We start from the raw sequence: 25,149 nt of genomic DNA, 5'->3' as shown, positions 1-25,149 counted from the left end.
TGCCACCCCTCGCCCACCCTGCTCTCCCAAATGTGACATGGGATCTGTGGCCTCAGGCGCTGGCTGAGCCCAGAGCTCCTTGTAGCACACAAGGGAGCAGCAGCCAGCTTTCCCAAGCCAACCAAGCAGCTCTGCCCCACGAGCAGGACATGGCTGGGTGCAGCAGGGTGCTCTGGGTGTCTGAAACCTGCACCCCTCCGAGCCATGGGGGACCTGGGAGAGGCTTTCTTGCCAAAAACCCCCTCATCAAGAGCAAGAGCCCCTGCTCTCCAACACAGCTTCCTTCTGTGACCCTGACCATGGTGTAAGGCACTGACAGTTCTGCCTAAGCAGACATGCCAGCCAGGCACAGGAACCTTCTTGCACATGCTTCTCTCCTTGTCAGGATGTACTGAACATCCCAGTCACTCAGTGGACCATGCCAGGACATTTCACTATTTATTTTCTTAAGTTTAGCTTACTAAATTCCCTTTCCTTCCCTACAGATCTTTTCTCTCACTTTCATTTACAGTACATCCTCAGTGTATAAATAGTCACTGTTACTTATCCCCAATCACTCCCACTTGACCAGTCACCTTGAGCAGGTTGCTCTCCCCTGGGCAGAATCTGGGGAAAACCTTGGACTATTTCAAAACACTTGGACATGCTTCTTGTCAGCCAGCCCAGAAGTTTCTTCATATAGCACTTTGTTTACTTATGTAAGTCTTGTGTGGAGAGTTCATATATCCAGACTAGCTCCTTCTGAAATATGACTCCCTCCTGTCCAAGCTCTTCCGCTTCGGATAAAGTAATTAAATATTAATTTACGTTTTCTTAACCCTGTACCATCAGGAAATGTTCCCAGCCTGTGAGTATATAGCTGTTATCTATTCAGGGAAAGGATTTATCTGTCCACATTAATATCTTTTATGTCTACTGACCATCTCAAATAGAGTTCTGCTTTCTGCTGTATTGATAGAGATGCCTAAGAACACATAAAACCAGGATATTACTGCACCAATTGAACTTTTCAAAACCAGCTATTTGTTATCACCTTTTTGTTAGAACAGAGACCAAAAAAGAATCTGCTGAGGAACTCTTGTCTTGAGTTTCCTATAAGCTTCACAGTTTGGTGGAACCAAGAGTCTGGAAAGCTCTGTTAATGTCCCTAAATCAATATAAGTCATATATAACCACATTGGTAAATTACAGCTGATGGGTGTGTGTTGAGCCACAGGTGCTGAGAGTGCCGGGGAACTCCTTCCACTCACAAATCCCCATGCAATTAATCTGCTGTTTATTGTCACATCAGAAGTGAAGGAGTCATCACCCTTCACATACAGATGTGCTCACCAAGCAGACCACCCTGCTGGGAAATGTGGATGTGAGTGTTGCAAGCAAAGAGAGAAACTGGAGCCACGCGGCATCACCCCCACAGTGCTGCAGGAACCCCCTGATCACCTTTTAGGGGGTTTGGCAGGAAGCTTAAGCTCTCTTTACCCTGCAGCTGGAGCCCCTTCATCCTCAGGGCTGCAAAATACAGGGGCAGTACTGGTAGAGAGAGCAGGGCATTCCCCTTGCAAATCGCCTGACAGATACTTGACTGCTGAATGCAGGAGGAATAAACACATTATTTGCATGTCCTTAGGGCTCGCTTCTTCCTTGCCAATACGCAGTACCAACTCCCTGATGCCAAGCTGTTTATTCCATAGTCCTATCGGCAGTTTAATCATCCCTGCCCCAGGGTTACTCCCTGAAAAACCTACAGAACATAATTGCTCATAAAATAATGTGATAGTGTGGAGCAGAGGACAAATATTTGGCGTCTTTAAGTCAGCACAACAGCTCAGGCTCAGGCAGCGTGAGGCAGAGCTTGCTGATCCCAGGCAGCAACAGGTACAGCTCTCGGAGCTTTATTTAGAAGCTGTAATCCTGCAGCCTTTCACACCAGATATTGTCTTGCTCAAAAAGTCCTGGCACAGAGCAAGCCTCTCTGTCCTTCACTGGGCCCCCCAAGACCACGGAGATTGCCAGCTTTTCCCCACTGGTCCCATGCTTCTGCTTTGGGGCTGCTGCTGGGTTTGGAACCAACCTCTGCTCAAATGGCAGCAGAACAGTAACTTGTCACTATGGCCACCACGTGGCTTATGATGGTTTATCTGAATGGACCGGGGCATCAAAGTTTAAACCTTTTAAGCATTTCATTGTATTTTACAACCAGTCTCCCTGTGGATCTTGGCCCATAATATACACATTTCAACCAGCCAGTTCTGTACCGTTTGGTTGCCTGAACTGTTGTTTCTCACCTCTCATCAGTCATCCTCCCCTTTAAATCTGCTAACAGCTCAAAACCTGAACAGTCCTCGCTGTTCTCTTTCTTGGCACATCCTGTCCTCACAGCAGTAGTGTAAGGCAGGTAAAATGTCAAACCCAGCAGAAATGTGTAAAATAAATTTACATTGCTCTGAAGCATCAGGGCTGCCAAGCTCCTCTATATCCCCATTTGTCCATCAAATAATCTCTGAGAGGAAAGCATGGGAAGCACCAAACACCATGCTCTAAATGTCTGGCTGGCTCAGCACAGCCTCTCCCAACTCTTGCATGATGAGTTTTACGGGGGTAGGTGGTTAATTGAAATGAGCAAGGCAGGGAGCAAACTCCCTTCCAAACAAAATTAGTCACTAAAGATTTTCTGGGATCCCACAATGGGTTCAGGGAACAGATGAGGTTCTTGAGCAATTCTCTCCTTGCTCCACCAAGCCGGGCACGTTCTGGTTAGGAAGGCAAAGGGAAGTAAGTGTTACATGCCTGCATTTCCATGGTGTAAGTCAGCACTCCATAGTGGCTCAGTGGGGAATTCCACTGGGTGTCTCTTCCTCCCGGGAGGGTGACCGTGAATAACCATCCCTGTTTACCCTACAAAGGACGTTTCTGACCCTGACCAGCAGGGTTCTGACTGCTCTTCAAGATGAATTCCGAAAGCTTCCTCCATGCCTGGCACAAGGGTCAAAGACACCTTGCCACGGGCTTAAATTTAAAGCTGATGTCGGTTTATTCACTCATTGAATGGTGACACTTTAGACCGGCTGAGAGAGGGTCATCAGTTGCCAAGTTTCTAAATATACTAAACATGCTGCTGTGTTAGTAGGTTAATGTTACCTCCTCTTCCTCCTGCTGATTTATTGTGCCATTAACTCAGATTCCTGCTCTGTCGAACCTCTGTGCTTGTGTTTTCATAGACCAGGCAGGCAGGCTCTCAGCTGCACCTGCAAAACAGCTCAGGGAGTGCTTTGTCCTTCCCTGTGTCCTGCAGGAGATCCCACCAGCAGCATTAGCAGCACCATAGGCACCTTTTCCTGAAGAACATGAGATGTTCTGGTGCACATGTGGCAGCATGAGGCCCCTTCCCACCCCAGCCACACTGGCCAGAGTGGCTCCTGCTGCATGCAATGCCCTGCTGCATCCCTTGGCTTTACTATCTAGAGGCTTTGAGGGGTTCAGCTCCATCATTCTCCTTCCCACTCCTTTCCAAAGAAATCCCTGAGCAGCACTCCATGCAGGAGGGCTACTTGTTCAGTAGTGTGTGGGAAGGCTGCAGTGAAACATGTCTGTTTAAACCATCTTCTCTGTCACTGGAGATTATGCATCCAAGCTGGACCCTCCCTCGGATGCTCAGGGAAACTGTCAGAGTGGATTAAAAGCTGTAAAAGGCCAGGGCTATAACTCAGTGCCTTTTAAGTGCCAAGATTTTGTCTGGGACAGGGGGAGGGAAGTAGCCACTAATGCAATTTCCATCAGGAGTACACTCCTCTAATATAATTTGGCCTGGCCATCCTTTCAAATGCAGCCTTTCCTGGCTGGGCTGGTTCAGGGCCATCCTCCTAAATGCCCCAGTAATTACTGATGCAATGAAAGCATGTGTCCAGGCTTTGCTCTGGCCTTTCCAGGAGTGATAGCAGCTTTCTGCATAGAGCACATTGCTGTGCATGTAACTGATATAGACATATTAATGTTGTGGGGGTTTTTCACTGACTGTTCATTAAAGACACAAATGGCTCATTTGCTTAGGCTTTGTTCCTTTTCTCTCTTTGACTAAGGCCTGGCAGTCCTCTAATGGTCTACAAGGTGTATGGTCTCTTACCAAATTAATAAACAACAGTTACTCTGATCCAAATTCCCATTCCAAATTTTGCATTCATTAGTTGTCTGTCCTTTGGCCAGCTCCTTATACTGCCTGTAGCAGAGTTCAATAGCCCATTATTTTGTGCTTTCCTTGCAAGGGAATAGTTTCCAGGGAAGGGACCCTTACTTTGCCATATCCATCTCCTTAGGCAAAAGCTATCAGAGAAGGAACTTGAAAGCATTTTAGAAAGTGCTCTCATTGCCTCACCCTTTGTGAATTAAAATATAATTTTTATAACAGCTCTTTAAACATCTCCTTGCAGCATGGTGTGTGATAGATTTAAATATCATCAAAGAACCACAGCACAGCACTGATTTCCTTCTCTTGGGTTTTTTTGGTCACCTGTTTAAAATACATCTCCTGATTGTATGTGGCAGCCAAGTGTATTGAATTGTCCCCAAGTGCAGCTAATTGGGGACTAATTACTGTTATTCCTCATAAACAGCTGGTGCTCAAGGACAGTTCTTGGGGACTCACAGTTTAATGACAGCCACCAGTCCCCTCTCTCCTCGTACAAATTTGTGGGGCTGAAGTGGGAAATACATCCTACAATTTTTAGAAGGAAAGGGCCATGATCAAGGGGTTTTTCTGTGACATATGGCAAGGCTGTCACAAGCAGGAGATGTTAGAAAAGGGATGGTGTGAGAGACTGAAAGAGAAGCTGATGAAACACAGCAGAGCAGCAAGGGCATTGCAGGGTTTTCAAGAGGCTACAAAGGATATGAACCTTGGTGTCTTTAGAAGAAGTAAGAAGAGAGAAAGAAGGAGATGAGATGCATGGCTAGATTTATGGGCAAGGATAGCCTTTACAGCTACGATTTTGAACAATTTGTAGGGAAGGGAGAAATGGCATAAGGATTTGGGTGATGGAGAGGTGAGTGTCACAGAAGCTGAGTTTTAGAAAGGACAGGCAGAAAATAGACTCACTTATTCTCTGTCTGTCAATACACTTGCTTTTCCCCTGGGGACAGGCAGGACTGCCCCTCTCTGGAACTCCCTGTCACACACAAAAGCCTTGGGACAACAGACTCACAGATTCCTACTGCAAGGCAGGACCCTCTCCTCAAAGCCTGGGTGCCAGTTTCCAGGGGTGTCCAAACCCTGGATGCCAACATCATCATTCCCATTATCACAGCCCTCAGCTCAGCATCTGGTACAGAGTCACAAAGCAGCCACTAAATACATTCTCAGGTAGCAAGAGGAGACAATCCTCCAAACCATAGCCTTATTAAAAACAAATACATCACAGATTCCAGTCAGAAATTGATAGAAGTGGAGCTGTTCTGGCCATGGCATGTTTCAGGGGCCAGTTTGGGGGTGAGGCAGCAGCAAGCCCAGGAGCAGAGATGCACAGTCACACTCCCAGGCTGTGAGCACATCGCTGTGCCCACACAGATCCCACACCAGGCAGGGAGAGGCAGCAGGCATGGGAAAAGAGGTGTTTTCTCCCTCCCCAGCTTCTTAAACCAGGAAATTGTATTTAAAATAGTGCTGTTAAACCCAAAATTAAATAAGTGAAACTAAGGACATAGGGGAACTAAGGTAGCATAATTTATTGACATGAGCTGCTAATACACGCAGTAGGTAATTACATATATCTCATCATACATTAAGTGCAAGCTGGACTTTTTGTGTACATTAATACAGTGCATGGCACAATGCTTTGTACTTGCCTAGAGTTGCATACTAATCATTAGAAAACTCTCCCACAAGCATATGCTGCTACAAAAGTCCAATGAACTGAAATATTCCAATTAACTTTTGAACCAGACTCTGCACAATGTGCTGACTTCCCAAACTCAGAGAAGGAGAGAAGGCAATTTGCAGCAGACCAGACATCACCCAGCTGAAAGTGAGGGAAAAGGATTTCTTTTGTAGCATTTTAAACTACATATACTTTAACATTCCCAGGTGTCTTTCTCATGCTTTATCTTCTGAGGGGTACAAGACAGTAATGGTAGTATGAAATTTTTTTGTTTCCTTATATTTTTCATTGCTTTGTCCATTTAAAATCCATGCTTTGCAGGTGTTCCCAGACTGACAGGCCCCTTTCTGAACATGTAATTTCACCTGGGTGATCACATCTCCTTTAGTGTATTCTACAATCCATGCACATGGCTTTGTTATCCCAATGTCTTTGGAGGTAGGAGCTTTTAATGAAAAACAATCCAACTGGAAACTTAAGGTGAAAGGCCACTGGAATTACCAAGCTACTCAGAGACTCCAGCCTTTTGGGGGGTTCAGATGAGATCTGGGAGAAGGTGAGTAGCTCAGATGAAGTGTCTCCAAGCCCAGGATGCTGCCAGAGGTTCAGCAGGAGGGATGTTCTGCAGGATGTGCTGCTGGGAGCAGATCTGTCCTCAAGAGCCTCCAACAGCCAGAAACCTGCTCCTTGTGTGATGCTGCTGGAACCTGCTGCTCACACAAGCACAGGAAGTTAAAAAGGTGCTATTACCCAGATTTCCAGAGTTTGTGGTAATTGTTCCAGTGGTTCCTGGACCTTTTATTAAGACCTCAGTTAAGAAAAAAAAAAGAAATTAAACTGTTGAACTGGGCTACAGATGCTGGTGACTTGGCTTCATAGCAACATAAATAGCCCAGGTAAGTGATAGTCATGAAGAGTACATGAATTTTCTTTCTTTTTTTGTTGCTAATTGATGATTTCCAATATCACTTTATACATGCATAGTTAGTCTTCAAGACAGGTGGTAAAAGTTGCATGTTTCTTGATTGCTTTAATGCATTATTATAACAACATCCACCTTTATTTAACCTCTGCAGAAGTGCCAATGTCAGTGCAGCCCTTGCAGAGCTGTCACTGGCACAGATAACTCACACATTTCACACAGTCCTGTGCAGCACTTACCACAAAGCAAGAGAGAGTGGCTTGTATGAAAATAATGCCTAATGTTAAGGCTTTTAGTCCTGAATTCTGCACATTCTTGGCTTCATTTTCTGTTATAGACTCTTATAATATGCTTTCCATGTGAAATTTGCTCTTTACTACTTGCTAATAAATAAGTGTATAATAACCCTGACTCCAACAAGAGCTGATATTTTGAGAGACCTTCCCAAAAACCAAAACCCACATGTGCATTACACAGCCTGACTGAGCATCCATGAATGCATTACTCTGTGAGCACACACACTGGGGTACACCGTGGTGGAAACAGCCAGAGGGAGAAGGAGCACAGGGGATAACTGTGAATTGAATGACAATAATGGGGTGGACAAGGGGCTGCAAATGCAAAGACCTTCCAGTGTGGACACCAGAGAGAAGACAATGTGTCCATGGCCATGGTTTCAGGCAGGGAAACGATGCTGTCCCAGCCCCTTGGGGTCAGGCAGAGCACAGCCAGCTCAGCACAGAGGTGGAAAATGCAGAAATATGTTCCTTCTTTATCTTCCCTCCTTGTCTGTACTTCTCCTGGGAAAGAACTTCTTGGCTATTTCACAGTTTATTTGTCCAGTCTGTCCTTTGTGGTGTATTTTGCAGGCCTCCTGTGGCTGCTTGTAGTGCACAGACACACACAGACAGCACCTTTGCCTGAAGGTGATGTTAACCAGCTTATTTGTCTGATTTGCTGATTCTGAAAGAACTTCAGCTCCTTTGACCAACGAAGGAGCATTGGTAACCATACAGTTGCTGAAGTCATCTCTTGTGGATACAACACTTGCTAAGTTCACATTGTATTAAAAGAGATAGTCCCTCTAACACTGCATCCAAGACATGCTTAGTGTTTATGCAGAGAAGGGTTAAAGACAAAACCCCTGAAGAGACTATATTTGGGTTTAACAGTGCTAAGTCGAGGTAATGGCTACACAACATTCCTGGTTAATGAAACTCAGTTTCCAGTAGTTTGATGTTGCTTTTGTGATGGAGAGCAAGTTGCCAATCCACATCCACAGCATGGAAGTCACACTGGCACACACCGTTTGACATTTATTTCTCTATTAAGACAGGATGCAGTGGTCCTATTTGTCCCTATCTGACAAATTCATATTAAAAAAAAAAAAAAAAAAATCTCAAAATGGCCATCAGCAGCACGATGTGTCTCTGTTTGTTTTCCCAGAGGTGGGTGGGGTGTTTTTCTGTCCCAGTCTTTCTCGGATAGGTGATAGTGTAGCACCTAGCACCCGCTCCACGTGGAATGCTTCCCACCTCCGCTCCCCTCAAGTGAAGTACCGACACTGTGTAGAGTCAATGTAGCAGTAAGAAGTGCACCGCAATTTTCCGTAAGACCTAGAATAAAGGAGAATGTCTCAGTTTTCAAAGCATGGGATATTCACTTGCACCATTCCTGGGTGTAACTTTCCGTAGGAGTGAAAAACCTCAGAATATGAATATGCAGCAACATGTGGGAAACAAAATAGGAGGGCGATTTTCATCAGTGCTCCACTGTGTTCTCTTCTGTCAGCAAAACAGGACTCCAGGACAAACTATGAGTGAAGACTTAACTCCCAGTAATGTCAATTAAAAAAGATAAAATCCCTATTGGCATCAGGACTCGAGCATTTCATGGGGGTGGGTGGAAAAGGTCCTGGCGCTCACCCACGGGAGCTGTGCAATGAAATATCTGAGGCTCTAAGTTAAATGTTTTTCCAGTAACTCCCAATAGCTCCAGCAGGAGTGACTGTGCCTGTCCTTTAACTTATTTTTCATGTACTTGAAATAATGAGAGTGACACATTCCCACATCTGAAATAATTTTTATAAAAGTAAATTGAAGAGAACAGAGATTTTGTCTTTCTACTGACTTAAACCGAGCAGTGACTCTACCTACTGAAGACCTGACCAGAGTTGCTAATTAGAATTTAAATGAGTTTTAATTGCTATGAATGTCTAAATGAATGTCTAAGTGAATAACCCATCCACAACATCAAGCTGTGGACTAAGCAGCTTTAAAACTGCGTCCTAGAATAACCCACATTCTCAGACTAACATAAAATCTGAAGAGAAGGTGTGTGAAACAGGAGGAGGGATCTGTGGGCTGGAAAGAGTGAAAAATGGGAAAATCAGTTGCAGCAGAGTTCTTGGAGGAAAGGTTACTTCGGGGTAAAACTCCTATGGTGGTGCCACACTCACATACTCAGCCCACTTCCTCATGATTCACAGCTTTTTCTTTAGTTTGGCAGACAATTTGTAGACTATACACAAAAATAAAAGATCTCAGTTGCTCTTCACAACTTGAGTATACGTGCAAAGTGAAATTTATAAAATTTTCTTCAAGCTTTTGTGGTGCTATCTTGGGCACTAAATTTCAGACTCTTAGAAGGGAATAGTTTTCACAGTAGAAAACAACTCCACACTGTCTGAAGATGAGGTCTCTGTGAAATGCTTCAGTTTTGTCTGGATTTTAGTAATCTCTTATTCCAGAATTGCTCCAACAATTACAGTGGAAGGATTAGCACATCACTAGATTTACAAAGACATCCTGTGGTTTCTTATTCCTGTCAATTAGCACATTATTGTTCCCTGAATGATGAGGGCTCTGCACATAATTTAATTTGCAAATTAAATGTTTCCTGTTAGCCAGTAACAATACCTGACAGCTAAATAGAGGTGCTGCTGCTGGAGGCAAAACGCTGACCAGAGGAAGCTGCCTAAGCCAAGGCAGGGAAGGCAACCCAACAGTAAGCAGATGTTTTAAATTAAGGACTTTGCTATGCAGATGAATGCTGCTGGTGAATGAATTCCCTGGGCATTGGAAAAGCTGACAGATGGCTGCTTGATTCAGAAGCAAATACACCCCTAGAGTACCCACTGATGGGAAGGGCAGCAGGAGGGCAGTAGGAGCCTGTGCTTTGGATGTTGTGGCTTTTTCCCTGCAGTGTGATCTTCTCATGGTCTTTCCTACTCCTCTTATGTTATGGCTGGACATAAATGTGGCCAGATGAGGAAATCTTGGCAAGAAATGGGTAAACATAGGTCTATGTGACCCTCATTCATTTTGTACAGTAGGAGGCATGTACTGTGAAATGAGATTTAGCCCTAAAGTCAATGATATACAGAAAAAAATTGATAGACTCTTTCTTCCCTGCTACTTGCAGTGGTCCCAGTGGAACAAGGTTTAAGTAACCTCAAGGTTTAAGAGACTCCTCTGTTTTAAAACTAGCAAAGAGAAAAAAAAAAATAAAAACACACACAAAAATACCCAATAAAAAACCAACCAAAAATCCACCAAACCAAAGTGAAGACCTCCTCTTACATACCCAGGAAGGTATGTTCTACATGTCAAATATCCAAAATCCATCCCATCACAGTCTTCAACCCCCTCGTGCTTGTAGCCATCTCCGCAATAGGCACGGCGGCACCCTAGTGAGAAACAAAGAAAGAAACACCTTCCAGGCACCTCGTTTGCAAAAGAAACAGTAAAGTAGAACTAGATTTTTAAGGATTAATTTTAAAGCAAGATATTTTGGGGAAAGCATTCAGTAAGGACCAACTTAAAAGGAACAATACTCTTCACTATGAAGAATGTGCTTTTTTAAAGTCTAATTTCAGTGACCAAGGGAAATAAGGGATTCTTAATAAAAATAATTACTACAGGATCAGTCAAACAGCACTTATTCAAAACTTATTATTGCCATAGACAATTACCATCAAAACAAGTTAAGGGTGATATGAAATACAGTTAACATAAATGATTTGGGGAAGTCATAATCTTAAAAAAACAACCTTGGATCGTTGACTGGTTTGAAATTCCCAGCCTAGACCTTTACCCAGTTCTGCACAATATCTGTTTTTGCCTGCCATGAGTTGCTACATATGAACAGAATGATGCAGCCTGTCTATAAAAAAATAAGATAAGTAAAAGTTGCCAAAACCATATTCTTCCCACTGCTAACTCGTACTGGCTTGAGCGTGAGTGGGACTTGTCACTTTTTTCCCATGGTGACTGACATGTAGGCTGCAGTAATTTGTGGGATTGTTTGTCATTTTAGCAACTGGACTTTGATTTTGATATCTTCAGCATATTGAGAAGGACTTTCTAAAGTGAACAAATTCATTTAGTTAAAATGCCTTTGACATCTTCTGGGAGAACGCATTGGTGTTAAGCAAAAGATTAAACAGACAGGGAGTTTATAAGTGGCTTATTTACAAATAGAAATTATTAATGAATTGCACCAAGGATGTGTTTGTCAGAAATTGATGCTTCTGAGACCAACAAGCTTTTTTACAATACAATCCATTTAACATTTTGTTAGATTTTTCCAGGAGAAGAATGATGACAATGTGGTCATTTCCAAATTTTCAGTGATGGGTCACATCAGTTTCAGCAAACTGTATTGCAAGGCCTCCATTGAGACTTTGCCTAATGCATAGCACAGAGTGCACAATTTTGCAGGCTCTAGAACTAATGAACACTATCTTCCCACATGGTTGTTCCCCACAGTTGACTGCAAATTCTAATTTAATTGTTTTCTCATGTCTGGAAACAGGAGACATCCTGCTGTCTCTGGAGCACTCTGCAGTCAGGCAAGCTTAGAGGGGCTTTCATTTAAATGTCTCCCTAGACCTGTTGGGACTGATTGCCTTTGAAATCTCTTTCTTTTGTCATTGAGAAGTTGGTGGAGATTCCTAAGTTATAAGGGGAATGGGGGTGATGGACAGGTGAATGGAGAAACTTGCATAGGGCATGGCTGCATACACCCCATTTTCAAAGTCAGGCTGAAAAATGGGGGTATATATGAATGAAAAATTGCATCTTTCAATGTTGGTTGATACCATTCTGAAAAATGAAGAAGTATCCCTTTGCTGGGAGCAGCAGAGCACCAAACCTACTATGTGGAGATGGTGTAGGGCTGTGCTCTGGGGAAGGATTAAAGCTTTAAAAGTAACTGAGAGGGAGATGTGAAGGTTGCCACAGCTGTCCAAATGCTTATATGCTCTTTGCTACTCACAATCAGCAAAATGGAGCGAAGATGGAATAGACATGAATTAAATGTTATCTAAACCTAATAGTGAAGGTAGTGGGTAGACATTTTCTCAAGCAAGTGAATAACAAAATCCAAAGGGGTGTTTCTGGACTCAGGATCTATTTTACCCTAAAAAACAGTAAGGTTCAGTGTCTACCCCAAGGATTGTGCTGCATTGCAAAGGTGTGCTGCAGCAGGAAAGGTGTGTGTAAACCAGCTGCTGCCCCTAAATGCAGTGACTGACTCAGCAAGAGAAGTGCTGCTGCCACCTCTGTCCTGTGCTGCTGTGTGCCACCCACATGTGCCAAAGCCTCAGTTTCCATCCCGTGTCCACTGTGCCACAAACCACACGGGCTCCCCTTGGTTTGGAGCCGTGCACCCTGCGGCGCAGGCACTGCAATGAGGAGAAGCCCCTCCTGCTGTGCTGTCACTTACTGATGCAGTCGTCGGTCACCACTGCGTTGCCGTCGTCGCACTCCTCCCCATCCTGCACGACCCCGTCTCCGCAGGTAGCCCCGTCCTCCAGGCGGTAATCCATGGGGTACAGAGGGCTGAGCTGGCCAGGCAAACACACAGTGGTTACTGAGCCAGACCAGCAGCAGCCTGCAGAGCAGGCAGGGGTGAAGGGCTCGGGGGGGCAGACTCCACAAACAGGTTTTTATATCTTCGTTGGTCAGAGGTTTTATACAGAGTCTGATCCAAAGTCCAGTAGACACAATAAGGATCCTGCTGTTAATTTCAGCAGGACTTATCTTAGCTCTTTGAATAAATGAGGAAATATATGAATTTACTTTGCAGGGTTTTAGTTCTGCAGCTTTGTACCCTGGTGAGTTTTGTCTTATTTTGTATTAAATCAAAACTCTCTTTTATACCGTAATTCCCTGAACTCTGCTCCAGTTTGCTCACCAGTGGAACCTGGTTCACAGGGAGGTTAGCAAAACCTGCAACACTGCTGAGTTAATTCCCCAGTAATTAAAATTCACAGAATTATGTACAGTTGTGTCAGGGCTCAAAAACTAACATTCCCCCCATTTGCTTAATTGATTCTGTATGACACCTGAAGTGTGTTCTGTATTTCAAAATGAAACATACACTCACAAGTTTTCTGAGACCACAGTCATATTTTCACCTGGACTGGGAGCCATCCAAAGGTATCCTTGAAATACAAAGATCTCTGATCTCTTCTAAAAGCTAATGCATTTTCAGTGTTTAACCGGTCCAATTCTTCTTGATTATTCACCACAAAAATCTGGGGCACAGAAAAAGAGGTGGTTGGTAACCTTCTCAGGAAGATTTTTGGATTGTCACAGAATCTAGTTTGGCATATATCTCTTCAAATAAGTAAATAATACAGAAAAAAATGGTTCAGTTGTTTTCAGAAAGAGAGGAGATGAGAACTTACACTCAGGGAAATGGTGTTTCCTGGACCCCTATTTTGAAATCCACATCGTCAGGAAAAAATCATACAAATACTGGTGCACAATCACTGGTGAGAAGAACTTTTTGATGTTCAAATGGTTTGGTGCAGAAACAATTGCAAAATCTAAATGGGCATAAATGCTTTTTATGGATTCACTATAACTTTTCAGGAATGTTTGTGGCTGTAAAATAAATAATGCATGGCTCAATACAACTTCACCCAACTTTAACCACTTTGTGCTTTCTTTAGATTTAACTGGCACTAAAATACATGTTTCTTTATACATATAATGTGGTCTAAAGTCTTCAATTACACTGAAAAAAAGATTAGTTCAAAATGGAAAATTTAGGACAAGCTTCTCTCTTACCCATTTTTTTAATGCCTTGGTCACTGAAATTGGATGTAAGAGGCATTAGGAAATAATATCTTCCTTCAGCAACTTAATCGATTTAATTTTTGCAAGATTCCAGTAATTTTTAAATTAAGAAAAAGCAAATGGAGTGCTTCTGAGCAAAATGGATTTAAGGCTGAGTCTATTCTCACCAGCATAAACAGAATTGGCTCTTTTAAAAACAAGTTACCCTGAAATTTTTACATAGCAGAGTATTCCCATAACCCTGGATAAAGGCCAATTTTATTAAAGAAGCATTGAATAAAAATGCCTTCAGCTTGAATGAAAGAAAGCAAAGAAATGGGAAGCCAGCACAGAACTGGTTCTTTAATTGTGTTCAGGAGCTCAGCATCAGAGCTCCAGTTTCTCTTGAAATCAGTAACAGAACTGTCCTGTGTCAAACCATTAGAGATAGGAGCCTTTAAAATTGCACAAGATTAAAAAAATTAAATGAATCTAAGCCAGTGATAGAAAACCAGCACTTTGTTTTCCAGCCTGTGCTCTCCTCTGGAGGAGCTGCTGGGTGCATGGGTGATGGCACTGGGGATGTGCTGCTTTGGCAAACCACAGGCCAGGGCACAGAGCACCTCATCTGGATCTCACCCATGTGCAGCCATGGAACTCTGACAAGAGCTTTCGAGTGGCCCAATACAGGTTTCAAAGCTGCTACTTGGGGATATGGACAGGATTAACAATACTGATGTTTAAGCTCTAGTTTAAGTTAAAATGCTATTTTCACTTGAGAGAGTAAAACAAATGGGGTGGGTAGGAATATAGGGACTGATGCTCTGGAAATGCTTCGTTTCCAGAGCTAAGCCTTGCCTTTTTGCCATCCCACACTCCTGGCAACAAAATGGCACTTGGGGGCTCATAGTGATGGTGTATGCTATTTTAGATATTTACACTCTCTTTTAAGATCTGATATTAAACTGTGTGTGAAGGAGAAGGAAGGCAATAAGACCTATACATTATGTGGTGAGCCTTAAAGCTTCTCCTGTGAGTTCTCCAGACTGCAAGTACATGAGATTTTTTCTGCACACAGTGTGGTGTGATATGCACCTTTCTTTCAATATATTCATCTCTCACCTTATGTTTTCAAAACAACAGAAGGGTTTTTTCTAATGCACCACAGCCAGGGATGAGCGAGCAGCTGACACAGCTGACAAGACCTGAAACTCACTTGTGCAAAAGGCTGAGCTCAATAACCCAGTTGGATGGTGTTGTGTGTCCCTTCCACACACTGTGACAGCTTTCTGACAGTGTGACAGGTGTGGCTTTAACAAAGCTAAGTGCTGCTCACTGACATTCACAGAAAGCCAGGCACCAGACCATTTCCACTTGCATGGGTAGAGTGGCTGAGCTACAGCAGCAAGGGAGCATCTTCATTACTGAGTGCTAAAGTGCACAGAATGATAAGGCAGGGCCCAGCAGAAGGAGAAGCACATGAACACTACAAAGCCCTAAGAAACCAGTGATTAAAAATTGCTTGGTCACATTTCATCAATGCCTTGTCCTTTATTTTGTCCAATTTGCTCATAAAAGTGCTTTCAAGGCTGGAGGTGGGAATTAGCTATATAATGTGTATGTCTGCAGACTGGAGCCCAGACACCTGATTGTCATGGTTTGTGGGAACTCCTCTTGAGTGTCTGTTCTTTGGGAGAAAGCTCTATTGCATATGTGAAATGTGTGATCCCAATATTGAATTCTGAAATCACTATCTTAAAAAAGCCCCAAACAAACAAAAGATACTTACTTTACTGACCAATCTGAAATAAATTTTGTTTGCATTAAATAAAAAGATGATATATGTCAGTAGTAGATGAAGGAGAGCATCCTTAGGCTTGAAAAACATTTCCAAACCTCTGCTACCTTACTGATGTTTTGGAACAGCTGCATTTCAGCACATCAATCACACAACAAGTCATGAGGCTGAACTCTTTTGCACTAGCTGGATCTCAAAGTTTTTTGGTACTAGAAATCACACATTGCCCACATATCTTCCTACTAAATGAAGAAATAATAGTGAGTACAACACTTTTCATAACTAAAGCACTTAAGAGCTGCTCACAAGCCCTCCCAGAAAACCTACTTACTGCAGGAACTTTTGGGTAGCCTTGTCCAAACAGAGATTCCTCATATGATGGGTTACTCATATGTTGTGGGTTTCTGCAGAGACATCTCCCTGGAGGCCCTGGAAGTCCTCTTTCTCCCTTTGGTCCTATTGCAAATTGCCCTAGAAAGCAGAGGAACAGCTTGCCTTGTTATGAAGTTACACACAATACACAAACACAGCCCTAGTGGGAAAAGAACAGGTCAGGTGGATATTTGCATTTACCCAAGTTTTTAGATAGGCACATCTCCCACCAAATCCACTGGGAAATGAAAGAAGGCTTCTAGTACTTCAGGAGAAAGATGCCAGTTTTTTACCACAGTCATATTTTTTCAGATTACCTTTTGAAATTTTCTACCAGTTTTACAGAGGAAGAGAGAGACCATTTGCTTAGAACAAATGTCAGTTTGTTTGAAGCTACAGAAATTCAGGACAAGATGAACACACAGATCACTCTGCAGCACCAAGTTTTGTAGAATCAGTCTCTGTATATGTCCAACACATTGGACCTGTACCTCTGCACAACCACTTGAGCAATGCTGTTTTACAGGTTTCTGTACAGTAAAAACTCAACTAAAAATACAGGAGCTTTTAAATGTTTTAATTAAACATTAAAAACCCCATAATCCTGCTTTTTGACTTTCAAACTTTGGCAAAGATGCACTGCTCTGAAGATTTAGATTATGAGCCACTGTGGTCATACTGCAAGCTGTGGCATCATTACAGAAATGTCTTTTAGGACCAGAATTTATATTCTAGAGGAAAAAGGATTAATAACACTGACACATAAACTTTCTGTGGATGGAATAAAGCCTTGAAAAAGTGATCTCAAGGTCCTGGATGCTTTCCCATCAGTATGGTGATAAAAACTTTCAGCTAATTTACTCAAACAAAGATGCTTCTTAATGGGAGACATGAGATATATGAAGATTCTGAAGCTGTGCCCAGCTTCACAGATGTTCCATTTCCACACCACCACTAGAAGAGACCTCCTGTCTGCTAATGCAAGCAAGGGAAGGAAAAGGGAAAGCAAAAAGGAAGGGGACATTGTGTATTGTGGGTCATGTATTGTCCTTCATGTTCATATCCAAGGGTTCATGTGCATGCACAGCTCTGAGGATGTACAATTATGTTATTATGAGGTTTTCTCATTTCTGCAGCATACACAGTTAGAGTGAGCATAGATCTCAAGCACTTAATTATATTGAGAGTTTTTCTACACTGCTTTTTTTTCCCCCTGACTCCTATCCCTTTCCATTCTCTTCCCTTCTTTCTGTAATGACACTAGAACTTGAATCTCATCTGTTTTTCTCTTGCAGAGCTCTACAGAGTGAACATGTCCTGGCTGATTAGAAATCACAGTTTTTCACTGTAAACCAGGATATCTGGAGAATCAGACCTTTGATGATGGAGATTACCTAGTCTCTCCAAGGCTGCCAGATGGCTTTTCATTGTCCCCATCTACAAAAATCCCTCAGGGACCACATAGGCTTTAGTTCTGGTTTTATCTGAAACATCAGAAGCCATAAAGAAGGCTTTAAAGTAAGATGTAGAGTCCTTTTAATGGATGAGGTCGGCATGACCTGCCTTCAGGAGGAATCCTCTCCTTGCCATTGAAGGAGAAGCAAACAAAGTCCTGCAGCACTTTGTGCAGAGGGGCCTGATGAGCCAGGAGGTGCTGGGGAGCAGGGACACTTTTGGGGAGGTCACCTCATTTTTGGCTTACCTAATCCTGAGGGTCCAGGGGGGCCAGGCTGGCCAACAGGACCAGGTCTGCCAGGGGGGCCCATGACACCTGCAGGTCCAATGTCTCCCTTGAGTCCCTGGAAGAGAAGAGACATCCTTGGCCAAGCTGCCAGTAACAAACAACCTCTTCCAGCCAGCACTGGCTTCCCATTTAAGAAAGAAGCCAGAAGAAGCATGAACTTCATGGACACCTCCTCAGGAACAAGGGCTCTCCTCTGCTACATGGAGACAGAAAGGCATGCCCAGGCAGGGCTTCTGATCCAAATGGGAATGGCTACAGGCATCTGCCCTGTGAGGAGTCAGGAATCACCCTGCTCTGACTTCAATAATTTGATAGCTTTTCTATAAGGATGCCTTTTTAACCCCTGTAACTCTCTAGGAGTGAGTTCTGCTGGGAAAGAAAGGGGAAAACCACCGAGGAGCTGCCAAGGGCTTCCACAGTGACATTTCCCAGTCCCAGCCTTCAGGATCACTAATGACTCTGACACACACACTATTTTCAGAATGTTTGGGGTGCCTGGATTCCTGCATCTCCTTGACTTTCACCATGGGTATAGCTATGATAACAATGGCTATATTACAATAACAAATGATCACAAGCCAGGCAAGAGCTCAGCCATGCAAGTGCAGGTTAATGTTTAGCAGCACCATGCTGAGAAATGGTGTCCCTCTGGCAGCCAAACAAATAGTAAATGCTGCAAAATTACCTGTGGGAGAGGGGCTTACACACAGTTAACACACAATAACTCATATTCTCAAAAATCAGCCCTAATTTACCTCATGAGAGCTTGTTTGTGCAGCCATACCCTTAGGCATTTGGAAGTTTCAACCTAGAACTCTTTGGCACCTTCTCATTTTTTGCTACTGAATTTAATACTGTGACACTTATTAAAAATAACTGTATTTATCTTCCTACTCATATACTCTCCAAGGCTTGGATTTCTCAGCTTTATATTTCAGAAGTGTATTACATAGTTTCAAGTTTAAATATCTGACTTGATTTTTATGTAACAGCAAATATTATTTAGCATAATAAAAATGATGTATACAATGTAACCTTTCTTTTAATGGCAAATGATGTTATTTCCTTGAAGATGGTGTAATTTCAGGTTAATGTGCATTCAGAATCATACAATGAACGGTTGCATGTCTAGTTTAAGAGTAGCAAAGTTTATATAGTAATATATGCTGAAATAATTGTTGTTACATGATATGTTACATCCCATGGATATGTTTGAATGCCATTTGCACCACTGCAGCAGAGGAGGGCTGATTTTGCCATGGCCTATAAAGAACTAATTGAATATTGGTTTTGTTTAATTCTATTAGGTAAGCTCTAAGCCATAAAAATACTTCAAGATTTATGTGAATGTCAGTGATGCTGATCTCTAATTGCTTCTTACATTATGCAACACAGAACTAGCAGACCAAGATTTTGGAGCCCCAAAGAAGACTGTGGGAAATCTCCCACACAACAGCAATTTGACAGAGGCAAGATGGTGCCAGTAGGATGTGTGCTGGTTGAAAACAAGGGATGACTGCTTAATGCTGCCCTGCTTAAATAATGGTGGCTTAAATAATAATGGCAAGGGTTGATGTTTAATGTTTTTGCCTTGTTTACCTTTCACATGTGCCCACAACATTGAGAGAAGCTTTTCTCATTGACAATATTTGTATTTCTTTCGAAGTAGCATTACCTAAAGCCCTAAGTCATTCCTCCTTCTCAAGACTGAAACTCTAGACCTGGGTTTGCTTGGGGTCAGTTCCCAAGTTATAAAGCCTTGGGTGTTTTATCTCAGCCAGCAGCCTAAGGCTGTGACTTGTGACCCCCAGCTCCTGGCCACCTTTCAGGAAGAGCCTGTCCCAGAGGCAGGGAGAGCTGAAGATGTCAGTGAGCTAATCAAGACATATCTCAAAATGGAAGTGGAAGTGACACCTGCTTAATTTAGCTGCTTTTATCTTGGCATGTCAGCTGGATCAGGAGACAGGAAATGGCCCCATGCTGGTGGAAATTACCCTCTCAGCTGAGCAAACAGCCAGACAGCTACAGCACTTCAAGGTGGCAGCCAGACCCACAGAGCCTTCAAATGCCACTCCCAATTCTTTCAAACGATTAGAAAAGAAGAAAGGAAATAGCAAGTTCACAAGTTACAGAGAAGGAAACCTCTCTTTTCATGCTGAATTAATGCTAAGATTGCCTTCAGTGCACCAGAAAGGGGTTTGTGTACTGAGCCTTGGGACTGGAAACACCAGTCTAGGGCCAGGCTACAGTTCTTTTAGTCACACTGATTGTTGCTTTAAATTATGACATGCTTATGTCACCAGGTTTTTATTAAGCCATTGTGTAAGGTGACAAAATGTCTAAGGTCAAGTGAGGATGGTGATCAAGCTGATCTGCAGCCACTGCATCTTCTCTTGCCACATGCTGTGCAAAGATATTCCACAGCACATAGACAGGACAGATTAACTGAGTCAAAAAAAAAAAAAAAAAAAAAAAAGTAAAAGCAAACTGCTCAAAACCAGCAAAGAGCACTCACCAACTTTTCAAACCTGACAAGTGCAGGACTGAAAAATATTTCTTGTGGGTCATCTAGCAGACTTCCATTGCACATATCTTCCTTACTTGGAGACCTATTATTTCCTCACTAACACCCAAGTCTTCTTTTTACCCCACACTGGCTGTTTTATCACCTCAGATGCTCTCACTAGAACAGGAGTGAAGCAGGGATGTGCCTTTTCTTGCTGTGCTGACATAACAAGCTTGCAAATAAACTACTTCCAGCTAAGCCTCTACACTGAAATGTATTGGTGTATCCAATTGACACACAATTCCAAGTCTCTACAATTCACCTGAAACTCTGAAAATACAGCTCTGCTAGCACAATTTTGAGCTCTCTAGCTGTCAGGTGGGGCTGGGATCACAGCTTTGTGCTGCTTAGGATTCAAAGGAAGACTTCAAGATCGAATTGTATTAAAAGAGTTTGTTACCAATCCAGGATAAAAACAACCTTTCCCATGCTGCAAGGGCAGGGAGCTGGATGCTGCAGACAAGACCCCAGCCCTAAAGCTGAAGTTGTCACTCCTGTGTAGTCTGTGCATGCCTGTGAGGTGTTCCAGGGCTTCTGTCCACATGGTAGAAGAGCTTAGACCACACAATCACACAGATGCCATGAGTCACAGGAGGAGGAAACACCGTGGTCCTACTTGTTTGCCTCGTTTTCCAGGTCTTCCTATGGGTCCTCTGTGTCCTGGCACTCCAGACTGTCCCTTGGGGCCCATCTCTCCCTTGGTGGTTGCAGAAGGAAGGAAGCAGGAGGTGAGTACATGATGCACATTGCTTTCATTCACATGATTCCTCTAGATAAAGCTGGCACTGTTTCTTTAGTAGAAATCCAAAATTATAGTACAGTATTTTAAAACAAAATGTGAAGTGAAAAAAAGCTCATACAATTAACCCATATGCCCCTCAAAAATCCTTTCCTAAGGATGAGGCCAAATGAGATCAGAAACACACTTAGGGATTTGGAGAGGCCAAGGCTGGGAAAGCTCTCTGACCCCTTTGCAATATCTTGCTTTGCTGTTAAGATGTGATGAAAATACTTAGGGAAAAGAAGGTGAATTCACTCCTTCTAATCTCTCTGGAAGCAACTTCCTTTTCTCATTTCAGAGACTTGATTTGATTATGTCATAAAATTATCCACCTTTAGGTTTTCTATAAGCCAGCACCTGCATTTTGATTGTTTTTTGACTACAGAATAATGATGATAAAAACTGGCCAGGGTTATTACTGCTCTATACAGTAGTGACATTTTGTTTCAGAATATCAAGAAGGAAATATTTATTAGTTTCAAATGTATAAAACTCTAGCAATAAGGACAGTTAAACAGGAGGAAACAGGAAACAGGAGGAGAAACAAGAGAAACAACACCAAAGAGCTAAATCTGAGTTTTCCTGTTCAGCTAAAAAGCCTAAAGAATTTGATCAAGTCCAGGCAGAGCTGGTCACTGAGTCAAGAAAGACCTTCAATGTCTTACACTGTCTAGGAAGTCCCTGAATCCCCTCATTGACCCTTTTTCAGCATTTAACACAACTCCCCAACATATAACACCCACTTACTTTTTGTCCCAGCATTCCAGGGAAGCCTATTTCTCCCTACAAAATCAAAGGAGAAAAATAATCAGAAAATATGTAGTGATCTTTGACAAAGCTGCACCTTCCTTGGAAGGAAAAAAGGCAAGTGCCACGTGTGGCTGTTGGTCAAAAACCCCTGCAGTGACTCAGCACTGCAGGGAATGCAGTAGGTGGAGATTTATAAGCAAAATTTTACTATGAGGCTCCTTGTATGGTGCCATTACTCCTCTGTCTTATTCTCTGCTGCCAGTTTCTGTTTCTCTGGCAAAATCATCCCAATTGCTCTCTTGTCTGCAGGCAGCTCTGCTACCTGGACAGCTCCCAAATCCTGCATTTGGGAATAGCATTTCTCCATTTGCAACAAAAGCAGTTTATTTTCTCTTTCATAGTTAAAAGAGTCCCCAAGCCACAAATGTCTTCCCCTGCTGGCATTATCGTATCACCAGCTGGAAGCATTTTGGGAGCTGCCATGGTTCTGTGCTGCACAGCCCAGGAGGGGCAGGGTGCTCTCCAGGGAAATGCTCCTGTGACTGATCAATACCCTGAACACTGGGCTGGGAGCTCACACACATGGATCTGCCCCACCACCCTCACAGCAGGAGGAGCCACTGCTCTCCCTCACCACTCCTGCCCTCCCTGGAAGATGCTTTCAGGCTCCTTTCCCCCATGCCCCTCCTGTTTTCCCCTGTCAGAAGCACGCTGATCCTCAGATGCACATTCACAGCCATCTGGAACAGAAAATTACCGGGTCTCCTTTGACTCCTTTGTCACCTCTGTCGCCTCTGGATCCCTGAAGAGAGATAACAGGGGAACAACAGCCTAATTACTACCATTTCATGAAGAATAAAAAATATTTCTGCTATACAATGAGTTATTGAAGTCAACAGAATACAGCAACATCTTCAGAGTGAGGGCTATACTTCATTACTGATATCATAACAGAACTGATGCTAAGGACTGTAGGGACTCATTCTCCCCAGATAATTACATTATAATACATGGTTTTCTTGGCATAATACTTTCAAATTTTATTTTTTTGCCCCCAATTGGCTTCTTTCCCCAGTTCAGGTCCCACTGTAAGATCCTAGAGTACAAAGTGTCTCAGTGCCAAAACATGTGTCACCTAACTAAACCAGACCAACAATTAGGAATTATTTTACTCATGATGGGGAACCTGTAGTGAGTTTCCCTGTAGCAACTTGATCATGAGGATACAGGGTGTAAAACTCACTTCTTCAGCACCCCAGCCCAAGCCCTTCTGTGCTCCTTCTCAATACGTGTTTTCATTTCTCAGGAGGACTTTTAGACTTCATGAAAATCCAACCTCATTTCTACAGTTACTTTTCTTTTTTTTAAACATGTTTCCAAATGTTAAATTATGCATTATTCTGTTGTCACACTGACCTTTTCTCCTCTAGTTCCAGGAAAACCCTAAAGGGAATGACAGATATTTTAATGCTTCTCGCTTTCAAGATCACCCAAGAAGCCGGACTTTGAAACTTTGAAGTGAAGAAAAAGAACGAAGCACAAACAATTAATTGCATCAACATGTAAAGGCAAATGAATATTTATAGCTCCTAAAATTGCACTGAAACAGAACTTTGAAATATGAATTAAAGAAAAGACAACTCAGCCCAAAAGCCATTATGGAAAAGCCAAGTTAAAGCCAGCAGCTTTGAGTATGCTTTGAAATTGAAACAAGTGAAATAAAATGTAACTGACAGTAAATAAAGCATTAGATGCCACAATTATTAATCTAAAATTATTTTAACAATAATCTTCCTCTTCAGTTTTGTTTGTTTGGTTGTTGTTTTTTCCCCCAGGGAACATACTTAAGTCATACTTAAGTAATCTAATGTGATCACTAATATAAAACTGAGTTTCTCTTAAAGAAACAGAGAAAACAAAGGTGTTCAGCTCTTTTTTCCAATCTCTTGTTTGAATAAATTGATTACATAATTTATTTCAGCTGTCAGTGCATATGCCTACTTCCAGCAGGGGACCAAAATGATCTCCACAGCCTTATGAGGCAAGTGGAAAACATTGCAGACATGATTTAATGCTGCAGATATGCTTAAGAACTCCATTTCTCTAGTGGGATACAGTTATATCTGAGCTTGCTTTTAAAAATTTATACCAAAGCATTTTTATGAAAAGCCAAAAACACAGCCAAGCCCAAACAGACAACATAACCTTGCTTGATGTAGAACATATTTTTTTATCTCTATTAGAAACATATATCTTGACAAATGCTTTCCAGAAAATTTGTGAGGGAAGCAGCTGTCAGCAGAGTGTTAGAAACCAACGTCTGAAAAAGCAGTGTTTGGTTAACAAACCTTGGAGCCCATTGGTCCTCTTGTACCTGGCAATCCCATCACACCCAACTCTCCCTTTTCACCCTAAAGGGGTCAATAAAGAGAGTTATTGAATGTGGCTCTCTGATGAGGTCATACTTGAATGTCTGACAGATCAGTGGTTCAGGTTTTATATCAAATAATTGTCTCACCTTGGTGTAGGGTTGTGGACAGGGATCTATACTGCAATTATATTCTGCCTGAGCCCTCACATGTTATCCTACTCTTCTGTTTGCATTTTCTTGTGTGAGTAACGTTTGTTTCAGCTTTCCCAGATGTTATTAAAGGACATGCAAGCAAGCCACCATCAGCAGTGCATCCTTTTCTGCATGAAGGTGCATTGTCTCTACCCAGCATCACCTCCACTGAGCTGCAGAAAAGAAAGGCATTTTCCTGCATGTCTCATGGCTTGTGGAGGCACAGTGACTGCTGTTATTGTGATTCTAAGACACCCTGGCATTTGAAGCCAGTAAACCATGAAAAAGTTTTACAAGCACTTCCCTGGCTGTTGTCAGCTAATCATATCTGCTGTGAAATACAGAGTGAACCCCCAGACATGCAGCAGTGCTACTAGCAGAATACATTTGGCTCTTACTTTCCTTTGACTTTCACTGTCTGAGAAATGGAGAGGATTTTCTCATTGGCTGCTGCCCCTGCAGAAGTTCAGACAAGAATTGAAGGAATGAAGAAGAAGAAATAAGGACTAAAGTAAGGCTGTGTCAAAGTGGCAGAAGACAAGACCCAGCTGAAGAAATGTCAAATATTCACAGAGGTAAATATGAGTTTGAAAGCCAGAAACATCAGCTTACTGGAGATTTACAGCAAGATGGGGATGCAGCAAATATCTATGATGAAGAAGAATATTGGAATTTGGTGAAGATCAGAGATGGGGAGAAAGGAAAGAGAGACACAACCA

The 25,149-nt window shown here is 42.6% G+C and overlaps 1 protein-coding gene across 2 annotated transcripts in view; it reads right to left on the bottom strand.

The window, feature by feature from the left end:
- Positions 1 to 5,297: 5,297 nt before the first annotated feature.
- Positions 5,298 to 25,149, bottom strand: part of COLQ (collagen like tail subunit of asymmetric acetylcholinesterase) — a 40,449-nt gene continuing 20,597 nt past the window's right edge. Inside the window, exons 7-17 of one of the 2 annotated variants that reach the window (XM_079300162.1) lie at positions 24,216 to 24,278; positions 23,284 to 23,310; positions 22,625 to 22,669; positions 21,865 to 21,900; positions 20,953 to 21,033; positions 17,729 to 17,825; positions 15,986 to 16,125; positions 13,211 to 13,330; positions 12,517 to 12,637; positions 10,375 to 10,477; positions 5,298 to 8,405 (exon numbers count right to left, since the gene is read on the bottom strand). In XM_079300162.1, coding sequence (XP_079156288.1) covers positions 8,336 to 8,405; positions 10,375 to 10,477; positions 12,517 to 12,637; positions 13,211 to 13,330; positions 15,986 to 16,125; positions 17,729 to 17,825; positions 20,953 to 21,033; positions 21,865 to 21,900; positions 22,625 to 22,669; positions 23,284 to 23,310; positions 24,216 to 24,278 — 903 coding nt within the window. In that variant the 3' untranslated portion in view covers positions 5,298 to 8,335. The remainder of the gene's footprint in view (positions 8,406 to 10,374; positions 10,478 to 12,516; positions 12,638 to 13,210; positions 13,331 to 15,985; positions 16,126 to 17,728; positions 17,826 to 20,952; positions 21,034 to 21,864; positions 21,901 to 22,624; positions 22,670 to 23,283; positions 23,311 to 24,215; positions 24,279 to 25,149) is intronic. The other variant, XM_079300163.1, reaches the window with a different exon arrangement.

Source organism: Erithacus rubecula (genome assembly GCF_903797595.1).
Source record: "Erithacus rubecula genome assembly, chromosome: 3".
Lineage (NCBI taxonomy): Eukaryota > Metazoa > Chordata > Aves > Passeriformes > Muscicapidae > Erithacus > Erithacus rubecula.
The sequence above is the reverse complement of the archived record's forward strand: the minus strand, read 5'-3'. Positions and strand labels throughout refer to the sequence as shown.